Here is a 12,117-nt window from a genome sequence, read left to right as displayed (position 1 = left end):
TGACCATGATGCCTTAAAGTTCTAATGATGAAGATTACACAGATTTATTGACCTGATATAAGCAGTTATATTATTGTCATAATTAATTATTGTTATCAAGAGTTTTTGGTAAATTCATATCGAAATTTGTTAATTTTAATGTCTGATCATGATCATGATAAATTGTGTCACTGGCTCTGAACATCTATTGTAACAAAGGTATTTCCTTTAAACTAAATGATATTGACATTCTGTCATTAAGCTGTATATTGATGAGCTGCAGATGGACTTTCATATCATTCCTGCTGACTCACTTCGAGGAAATAAACCATTGTACTTCAAAAATTTAATAAAAATTGTACTTGTCCAGATTTTTTTCCATATTTTGGTAGACATTAAACTAAGCTGATCTTGGTGTGCAGTTGTTACTTTGGACATTATAACTAGCAGTGGCTTTGTGTTATCATAATACATACTGTTCACATTTTCTTAAAAGAAAACAGTACATTTGATCTAACATTTTTATTAGTTTACATAAAGACTTATGTTATGTGATATTCCATCAAAATGCATGCATTAGTCTTTTATGCATAAACCTAAAGATTTATGAATAGAAGAGCTTTGGGCTTAACATTATCGAGGCAGCAATCCAAGAACACACATACACCAAATATCAGAATTGTTTTGTGTACATAAGTTGTTTCCGAGCTATGTTTACACATTTAAATAGAATAACATTTATATAAGGAATGTTATTAATTGTTGTTTGTTTTATTTTTACCAGTCTCGTTATACACACTTGGTTGGTTCCCCACCAACACAGGATCAAGTTAGTATTACTGTGTTCCTTCATTGCTTATCATAGCTAGATTGTTGTAGTCATTAACTATACTATTGTAAAGATTTGTCGACATCTGTTTGTAATTTTATTATCCCAAATTTGATTTGAATTTGGAAGTAATATTATACACTGTGCTGCAAGATTTATATTTTGCAAAGCTTTTATTGTTTATATATTTTGTAGAGCTAACAATTTAAAAAGTTTTTGAAAGAATTCTTATATTTACTGCAAAATTTATATAAGTCTTGCTTGATTTATAAATCATTACATACACATCAAAGTATTGCATTCTAATTATAGAACTTTGTATGAAAATATTCTCCGTTAATCCATCATCTTGAATTCTGCTGCTACATATATATTATGCACCAAATCTTAGTTTGATTTCATAATGAATGAAAATTTTCTATGCAGTTAATAACAGTGAATTTCTATAACTGATAAAGGTGCATGGACTCTATTCTATGCCTGTTCATATAAAGATATAATGTAAAACTACATTTGATGTCTGGAAGTCTTTAGAATATTATGGTGAAACCCTATACAGCAACATACCATTTTACTACTGACAGCTGCTCAGTAAAGACATAAGTGTGCATGGCTATTATGGAATTTCCTGGTTCTGAAGTGCTTAATTTTTCATATGACTGTCAAAGATGTACATATTATGTTATACTATTTTATGTCCGTCTGTATGCTTTTACACATCCTTAATGATATTTTATACAACACTAGGTTTCATAGATACAAATACATTTATTGATTATTCTATTATTTATTCCAGGGTTATGGGACTACAATTGGCAATTTTTCATGTCGGGTAATAATACAAGTTTGCTTCCACAGAATCCCATAATTTTTTTTAACAATGTCACAACTAATGAAAGTTTGCTCCTATTCATCTGATGATCTTCAGATTACACCTTTCACAGAATCATGGATATTTTTTAACAATGACACAACTAATGAAAAGTTAGCTCCCTTTTGATTTTGATGTTGTGTCTCACAATAACTCTTAGTATGCTCTTATTATTTTTATGAACATTTTGGACACTGTTGTTTATTCAGTTACTTTTTGTCTCCCCTGTGATGTAGAGGTGGCAAAATCATAAACTATTTGTATAAAGGTTTATATTTTAGAAGTTAGAAGACTTTGATGCTTCATACCTTGTATGTAGATGCATTACGTTACAAAGTTTTCATCTGTCATACATGTCCATTGTTCTTGAACTCATTTTCTTGGTTCAGTGATTGTTAAAATTTTTTTTAGAGTTTTTTGTCATGTGAAATACTCAGCTTTTATGAGTAATAGAATAACTATATTTAGTATATGGCATCCTTGCAAGGTCTACATGTCTGTTAGATGGGGTTCACCTGACCTCAACCTCATTTCATGGATGAGTGATCAAGGTAAAGTTTTCATGTTCAAGTACGTTTCTCATAAGCAATAATTCAACTATATTTGGTGTATGGAATGATTGTAAGGTGTACATGTCTGACTGGAAGTTTTTATCTAACCTTGACCTCATTATCATGGTTATGTTTTCGTGGTTTTGTTTGTTTTTCAGATACTATAAGCAATAGATCAGCTGTATTTGGTGTATGGAATGATTGCATGCATATGTTGTCTGGCAGGGTTCAACTGACCTTGACTTTAATTTTATTGTTCTTTGGTCAATGTTCAATTTTCCTAATTAGGTCTGTTTCTCAGATACTATAAGCCATAGGCTAACTATATTTGGTTTATGATATGTAATTAGATCATAATTAGTAAAGCAGGCAAGACATTTCAGTGTGCACTCTTGTAAAAAATTTACATACAATGTCCACCATAAGTGATCTGCAGACAGGTATATCATGGCTCCTGCTGCAGCAGTTTTTTTTTATCATATGGAATGGTAATTATTGATAAATCTGTAAATATATTGTTTACTCATATCATTTTCATGCAGTTGCTAAAATATAGATATTTTTATTTCATTGCTAAAATCCAGGAACTAATTGCATGAATTGTAATGAGATTAGGAAAATCAATGAGTAATATTGCTCAGAGTGTACAAATATTAAACGTAAAAGTAATACAGTATAATAGGGTACCTGTTTAATAGAGTTTACATTTTGTTGTATTGTCCTTTTAATACTGATATTTTAGGTATTAGTCACATAATCATCATGTAGAGTTTGTTTGATTTTTTTAATGAATGTTAACATCACATCTTAGACATTAATACAATTTCATTGCTTTTAATGTTTTTGATTGGTTGAGAAAAAAAGAGTATTTTATTTTTGAGGAAACTTTGACCTTTGACATGAATTTGATAACCTTGAACACAAACTGATAGACCATGTAAACTTTTCCTTCCTACAAAATGACCTGAGCAGGGTATAATTATGATACTTGTTGATAGTATTTAAAGAATGAAGTGATATGTACTCTCAATGTATAAAACAAAAATGAATTGTTAGTGTCTACTCGTTATGTCCAGCAGCCAGTATCACACCAAAAATGTATCATCCCATACAACATATAAATTGTTGAGATATTTTTAAGAAAACAATGTTATTTTAATTGAGTTTTACCAGGAGTTTGAAAGTTAGAGTGTAAACATTCTAATTTATCAACACATAATTGATCTTTGTCATAAGAATAAATGTATCTTTACTGAAGGATCAATGGATTTTAAAGTAACGTATTCTTATTAGGATCAAATTTGATTATATAGAGTGAAGACCTGAGGATTGCTTGGTATAACACTCTAGTACACAAAATGATGGACATCCCTTAATGAAATAAACATTTTAAAGTAGATATGGTTTCATTTAGGAAGTAAATATGTTTTCCTGTAAGGTATTTTTGATTTGATTACACCAAATATCAGCCACCAACCACAAAGAAGGGTAAGCCAAATAATTGTTGTGCTTTTGTTTATGAGCTGAACATATTTAGGAATAAGTTTTTTATTCATTTTTGATCTAGAATTATAAAGTGAAGACCATTTCACTTTAACAGGACAGGGCTTCTTGGGAAGTGGATGAAAATTTTCATTATTTTCAAGTCTTGCATTTAGTCTGCATCAAATAATGTCCTCAACTTTACAAGGGGGAGAGACTGAATCCTATACTATAAGAAGATCAAAGTTCAAGGTCACCTGATAGCAATTACCATCATTCAGTTATGAAGGATAGTGAGAAATGCTGTGCTTTGCAAAGCCTTTGTTTTTATCTGTATTTTCTGTAAAATTCTGATATGAATACAAAGCATTAAATCCTTAAATGCTGTTAATTTTACAAGAGAAAATTCAGCTAACAGTAAATAAACAAGGGTGTATGAAAGTAAAGTATTACAGTTAATACACAAGGGTGTATATAAGTAAAGTATTACAGTTAATAAACAAGGGTGTATGAAAGTAAAGTATTCCAGTTAATAAACAAGGGTGTATGAAAGTAAAGTATTACAGTTAATAAACAAGGGTGTATATAAGTAAAGTATTACAGTTAATAAACAAGGGTGTATGAAAGTAAAGTATTCCAGTTAATAAACAAGGGTGTATGAAAGTAAAGTATTACAGTTAATAAACAAGGGTGTATGAAAGTAAAGTATTCCAGTTAATAAACAAGGGTGTATGAAAGTAAAGTATTACAGTTAATAAACAAGGGTGTATATAAGTAAAGTATTACAGTCAATAAACAAGGGTGTATATAAGTAAAGTATTACAGTTAATAAACAAGGGTGTATATAAGTAAAGTATTACAGTTAATAAAAAAGGATGTATATAAGTAAAGTATTACAGTTAATAAACAAGGATGTATGAAAGTAAAGTATTACAGTCAATAAACAAGGATGTATATAAGTAAAGTATTACAGTTAATAAACAAGGGTGTATATAAGTAAAGTATTACAGTTAATAAAAAAGGATGTATATAAGTAAAGTATTACAGTTAATAAACAAGGATGTATGAAAGTAAAGTATTACAGTCAATAAACAAGGATGTATATAAGTAAAGTATTACAGTTAATAAACAAGGGTGTATGAAAGTAAAGTATTACAGTTAATAAACAAGGGTGTATATAAGTAAAGTATTACAGTTAATAAACAAGGGTGTATATAAGTAAAGTAATACAGTTAATAAACAAGGGTGTATATAAGTAAAGTATTACAGTCAATAAACAAGGATGTATATAAGTAAAGTATTACAGTTAATAAACAAGGGTGTATGAAAGTAAAGTATTACAGTTAATAAACAAGGGTGTATATAAGTAAAGTATTACAGTTAATAAACAAGGGTGTATATAAGTAAAGTAATACAGTTAATAAACAAGGGTGTATATAAGTAAAGTATTACAGTCAATAAACAAGGATGTATATAAGTAAAGTATTACAGTTAATAAACAAGGGTGTATATAAGTAAAGTATTACAGTTAATAAACAAGGGTGTATATAAGTAAAGTATTACAGTTAATAAAAAAGGATGTATATAAGTAAAGTATTACAGTTAATAAACAAGGATGTATGAAAGTAAAGTATTACAGTCAATAAACAAGGATGTATATAAGTAAAGTATTACAGTTAATAAACAAGGATGTATGAAAGTAAAGTATTACAGTTAATAAACAAGGATGTATGAAAGTAAAGTATTACAGTTAATAAACAAGGATGTATGAAAGTAAAGTATTACAGTTAATAAACAAGGGTGTATGAAAGTAAAGTATTACAGTTAATAAACAAGGATGTATGAAAGTAAAGTATTACAGTTAATAAACAAGGGTGTATGAAAGTAAAGTATTACAGTTAATAAACAAGGGTGTATGAAAGTAAAGTATTACAGTTAATACACAAGGGTGTATATAAGTAAAGTATTACAGTTAATAAACAAGGATGTATGAAAGTAAAGTATTACAGTTAATAAACAAGGATGTATGAAAGTAAAGTATTACAGTTAATAAACAAGGGTGTATGAAAGTAAAGTATTACAGTTAATAAACAAGGGTGTATGAAAGTAAAGTATTACAGTTAATACACAAGGGTGTATATAAGTAAAGTATTACAGTTAATACACAAGGGTGTATATAAGTAAAGTATTACAGTTAATAAACAAGGGTGTATATAAGTAAAGTATTACAGTTAATAAACAAGGGTGTATATAAGTAAAGTATTACAGTTAATAAACAAGGATGTATATAAGTAAAGTATTACAGTTAATAAACAAGGATGTATGAAAGTAAAGTATTACAGTTAATAAACAAGGATGTATGAAAGTAAAGTATTACAGTTAATAAACAAGGATGTATGAAAGTAAAGTATTACAGTTAATAAACAAGGGTGTATGAAAGTAAAGTATTACAGTTAATACACAAGGGTGTATATAAGTAAAGTATTACAGTTAATACACAAGGGTGTATATAAGTAAAGTATTACAGTTAATACACAAGGGTGTATATAAGTAAAGTATTACAGTTAATAAACAAGGGTGTATATAAGTAAAGTATTACAGTTAATAAACAAGGGTGTATGAAAGTAAAGTATTACAGTTAATAAACAAGGATGTATGAAAGTAAAGTATTACAGTTAATAAACAAGGATGTATGAAAGTAAAGTATTACAGTTAATAAACAAGGATGTATGAAAGTAAAGTATTACAGTTAATAAACAAGGGTGTATGAAAGTAAAGTATTACAGTTAATACACAAGGGTGTATATAAGTAAAGTATTACAGTTAATACACAAGGGTGTATATAAGTAAAGTATTACAGTTAATAAACAAGGGTGTATATAAGTAAAGTATTACAGTTAATAAACAAGGGTGTATATAAGTAAAGTATTACAGTTAATAAACAAGGGTGTATATAAGTAAAGTATTACAGTTAATAAACAAGGGTGTATATAAGTAAAGTATTACAGTTAATAAACAAGGGTGTATATAAGTAAAGTATTACAGTTAATAAACAAGGGTGTATGAAAGTAAAGTATTACAGTTAATAAGTAAAGTATTACAGTTAATAAACAAGGGTGTATATAAGTAAAGTATTACAGTTAATAAACAAGGGTGTATGAAAGTAAAGTATTGCAGTTAATAAACAAGGGTGTATGAAAGTAAAGTATTACAGTTAATACACAAGGGTGTATATAAGTAAAGTATTACAGTTAATAAACAAGGGTGTATATAAGTAAAGTATTACAGTTAATAAACAAGGGTGTATGAAAGTAAAGTATTACAGTTAATAAACAAGGATGTATGAAAGTAAAGTATTACAGTTAATAAACAAGGGTGTATATAAGTAAAGTATTACAGTTAATACACAAGGGTGTATATAAGTAAAGTATTACAGTTAATAAACAAGGGTGTATATAAGTAAAGTATTACAGTTAATAAACAAGGGTGTATGAAAGTAAAGTATTACAGTTAATAAACAAGGATGTATGAAAGTAAAGTATTACAGTTAATAAACAAGGGTGTATATAAGTAAAGTATTACAGTTAATAAACAAGGGTGTATGAAAGTAAAGTAATACAGTTAATAAACAAGGGTGTATATAAGTAAAGTATTACAGTTAATAAACAAGGGTGTATATAAGTAAAGTATTACAGTTAATACACAAGGGTGTATATAAGTAAAGTATTACAGTTAATAAACAAGGGTGTATATAAGTAAAGTATTACAGTTAATAAACAAGGGTGTATGAAAGTAAAGTATTACAGTTAATAAACAAGGGTGTATATAAGTAAGTATTACAGTTAATAAACAAGGGTGTATATAAGTATAGTATTGCAGTTCATAAACAAGGGTGTATGAAAGTAAAGTAATACAGTTAATAAACAAGGGTGTATGAAAGTAAAGTATTACAGTTAATACACAAGGGTGTATATAAGTAAAGTATTACAGTTAATAAACAAGGGTGTATATATGTAAATTATTACAGTTAATAAACAAGGGTGTATATAAGTAAAGTATTACAGTTGATACACAAGGGTGTATGAAAGTAAAGTATTACAGTTAATAAACAAGGGTGTATATATGTAAATTATTACAGTTAATAAACAAGGGTGTATATAAGTAAAGTATTACAGTTGATAAACAAGGATGTATATAAGTAAAGTATTACAGTTAATAAACAAGGATGTATGAAAGTAAAGTATTACAGTTAATACACAAGGGTGTATATAAGTAAAGTATTACAGTTAATAAACAAGGATGTATGAAAGTAAAGTATTACAGTTAATACACAAGGGTGTATGAAAGTAAAGTATTACAGTTAATACACAAGGATGTATATAAGTAAAGTATTACAGTTAATAAACAAGGGTGTATAGAAGTAAAGTATTACAGTTAATAAACAAGGGTGTATATAAGTAAAGTATTACAGTCAATAAACAAGGGTGTATATAAGTAAAGTATTACAGTCAATAAACAAGGGTGTATATAAGTAAAGTATTACAGTTAATAAACAAGGATGTATGAAAGTAAAGTATTACAGTTAATAAACAAGGGTGTATGAAAGTAAAGTATTACAGTTAATACACAAGGGTGTATGAAAGTAAAGTATAACAGTTAATAAACAAGGGTGTATATAAGTAAAGTATAAAGTATTACAGTTAATACACAAGGGTGTATATAAGTAAAGTATTACAGTTAATACACAAGGGTGTATATAAGTAAAGTATTACAGTTAATACACAAGGGTGTATATAAGTAAAGTATTACAGTTAATACACAAGGGTGTATATAAGTAAAGTATTACAGTTAATAAACAAGGGTGTATGAAAGTAAAGTATTACAGTTAATACACAAGGGTGTATATAAGTAAAGTATTACAGTTAATACACAAGGGTGTATATAAGTAAAGTATTACAGTTAATACACAAGGGTGTATGAAAGTAAAGTATTACAGTTAATAAACAAGGATGTATGAAAGTGAAGTATTACAGTTAATAAACAAGGGTGTATATAAGTAAAGTATTACAGTTAATAAACAAGGGTGTATATAAGTAAAGTATAACAGTTAATAAACAAGGGTGTATGAAAGTAAAGTATTACAGTCAATAAACAAGGATGTATATAAGTAAAGTATTACAGTTAATACACAAGGGTGTATGAAAGTAAAGTATTACAGTTAATACACAAGGATGTATGAAAGTAAAGTATTACAGTTAATAAACAAGGGTGTATATAAGTAAAGTATTACAGTTAATAAACAAGGGTGTATGAAAGTAATGAATGGCAAAACTGGTTAAAGAATCTAATTTTCTTTTTCACTAGTATTTTGGATATATTGACTTAATTAGATTCTCAGCATATATTTCCTAAGAAGGATAGCAATGGAATTGTATGAAAATTTATCATGTTAATGGAACTTTAATAAATACATCAACATCACTTTATCATGGTATAACTATATCTCTTTTATTTCTACATTTTTTTGTTTTAACTTAAAATGTTTGGAATCTAGAAATATTATGCACTTATATAATACCACAGCTAGTTGTTATATAAATTTGAAATGCACAGATAGACTAATACTATTATTTGACATATTTGAGAATAATTTGTCATTCACATTCAATCTGCCTTTAGTCATTAGCAGTTTCTTGGATGGCATAGTGAAATCATAAAAGTTTAAACTGCTTTCAGTGCGGGACGATTTTGCTTTTTGATAGGACATTTGCGCTTTAATATTTAGGACATTTGCATTTTAAAAAAGAACATTTGTGCATTTCAATAGGACATTTGGGCTTTATTAACACAGCATTTGAGTTTTATTATGGTTAAAAGTTTAAAAGATCATTTAATATCAAAAACACAATACATTCATATATTTATATACAGATAAAAGACTTTAAAATTTTCACCGTCATGCTTGTGTCAGACTTCAAGATGACAAATGGAAGTAAATTCCATAAAACAACCATGACTCTTTCTTAAAGACAACAGAAACAGCAGGTGGTTAAAAAAATCAAATCTCGGTCTTCACAAATTTAAATAAGCTTACTAAATAAATCATGACGGTACAGTTTCACAGCATATCCACGCAATAAAATATAGTTTCCAATTTTAAATCCACATTTTGTATGAAGCTGCTTGAGGAATTTAGGGCAAAATTTAAATGTTCCATCTATAAAAACATTGTTTTCTCTATGATTTACCCAAATAATTCTTTTCTGATTTTGTCTTTTGTTCAGATGAACTGTCAAAGAATATGTGAACATCTTTCTATGTATTAGTTTAATTTGGTTAAGATTACAGGGAAACTATCAAAGGTAAAAAGTGCAAATGTCTGGTCAATTTAGTTCAGATGTATCATAGTTTAGAGAGCAAATGTCCATAGTGTTAGAGAGCAAATGTCCTTTGTGTTACAGTAAAAAAAGCACAAACGTCCTGAGCCCACATTCATCTGTTTTTCATCATCATGTAAATGTTTGCAGGTCGATAATTTTATTTTTTTTAAATCTAGATAAATTTGTTTATAAGCTGTTTTATTAAAACATACATGTATCCTTATAGGGGTTGTTTCCCTTGAATGATGATTTTTCTTTTTACTACGGTATTTTTTTGTTGTCAGAAATGATTTGCAAATTAGAAATCAACAAATATGTCAACATTGCTGAAATCCTGGATCAACTCCTTTATGAGAGTTATTGCCATTAAATGATGGTCTTTGACCAGTTTAAGTGTTTTACCTTAATATCTTGCAACTTTTAATAGCAAAAAAAAAATCAGCAACTTAAGATCCTCATTTAACTTATGGTTGAAGTCTTCAATTGACTCATAACAGGATTGTGTGCTCATAAATTAAAATTTTTACCCATTATTTCAGTTTTGGCTGTTATCTAGAAAACTATATTTGATTTAAAGAAACTCCAGCAAAAATTATCATCAAGAAAAGATTGTACACCACACAGTTTTGATTTAAAACAAATATTTCTTTTTGCATTGTATAAATTTTATGAAATAATGCCTGGATAGGGATATTGACTCTAGTTTATTGTGACATGGATTTCTTGATATGCCTTTCACATCAAATTCTTTAACAATAACATAGGATCAAAACTTACCAGTATTATATCCAACAGTGCTTAGTTGAAGTGAATCTCTTAAGTTTTGTTTTTTGATTGATTTTGTGGTTTGCTCTTAATATAGTTACAGTTTATCAATGAAAATCAACAGTAGAACAAAGCTTGGAAGATTTATATCATATCACATGCTGTTCTATAGGAAGGGTAAAATGAGCATTGTTTTAGTCTGTCCAAATGTTTTTTATTATGGTATACCTTCTGTCGTCAACATATTGGACAATACCTCAAAAACATTTTTAACCAATTTTCATGAAACTTTGATGAATTGTGTATATCTATTGACTTAAGCTCCCTTTCGATTTTTATAATTTAGATTTTATGTTTCTAAGTTATGGGATTTTATTTATACAAAAAGGGGGATTTTCTAGTTTTCGGACAATAACTCAAAAATGATTTGAGCAGTTTTCATGAAATTTTGGTGACTGGTTTATATCTATTAAAATAAGCTACCGTAAGTTTTTTTTATAAATTTCTGATATAACATTGAGGAGTAATTTTTTTGTTCGTTGAAAAAGCGATGGGCGTTTCATGCACTCATGGTGCAGCTATTTATTTGTTTAATCAGCATCTCGTAGCTGCAGCATTTCATATACAAGTGACTTATTATGATTTATTTCATCAAAACTTTCAAAAAATCTTCAATGGGTTGTCAACTTGTGTTCAACTTGTGTTTTTGGATAGGAGGATTTTTTTCGGGTCTTCTTATTGCAAATAATAAACTTTGCCATTTGCATATTTGGGAAATTGTCAGAACAAATTCTCCCTCAGGGTGAAGAAAAACAGAGGGAGACATTTGTAAAAACAAACTTTAGAATTGTTTTGCTGATGTTATGTATTATATAGGACAGATTTGGATACTTTTAGAAATAGTGATTAGAATTATTTTTTTCCTTGAAGTCTTAATATGATGTCTTCATTGATCAAACAGCATAAATTCATTAAACCTCAAACAACAAGTCATGCATGGAACATTGATATTTTTTTTTTTAATTCTGTTGAGACAATAAAGTAATTGCCAGTAAGCTTGCCTTTCATTGTTTTTCATTCAATACAAGATTTTATAGTGATGATAAAATCAATAGTCTTATATTAATCACTTTTGTTTTCAAATAAAAATTCCTTGAAAATTAGACAAAACCTGTTTCATCACACTGTTTAGCAAGTAAAATTTTCTTAAAGAAAAAAATCAGTATGCAGAATGAGGTGTTAAAACATATTGTGAAAGAT

General features: G+C 27.9%; 1 protein-coding gene across 9 annotated transcripts in view; it reads left to right on the top strand.

Annotated features, from left to right (window-relative positions):
- LOC127733673 (5'-AMP-activated protein kinase catalytic subunit alpha-2-like) overlaps positions 1-12,117 on the top strand; it is a 51,794-nt gene that overhangs the window by 18,541 nt on the left and 21,136 nt on the right. For 5 of the 9 annotated variants that reach the window (XM_052243031.1, XM_052243023.1, XM_052243002.1 and 2 more), the window contains exon 12: positions 764-808. The exons of the other annotated variants lie outside the window; for them this stretch is intronic. In XM_052243031.1, coding sequence (XP_052098991.1) covers positions 764-808 — 45 coding nt within the window. The remainder of the gene's footprint in view (positions 1-763; positions 809-12,117) is intronic. 9 annotated transcript variants of the gene reach the window in all.

Source organism: Mytilus californianus, unplaced genomic scaffold (assembly GCF_021869535.1).
Source record: "Mytilus californianus isolate M0D057914Y unplaced genomic scaffold, xbMytCali1.0.p SCAF_1, whole genome shotgun sequence".
In the NCBI taxonomy this organism is placed as follows: Eukaryota; Metazoa; Mollusca; class Bivalvia; order Mytilida; family Mytilidae; genus Mytilus; species Mytilus californianus.
Note: the sequence above shows the minus strand (reverse complement) of the source record. Positions and strands in the feature narration are given on the sequence as shown.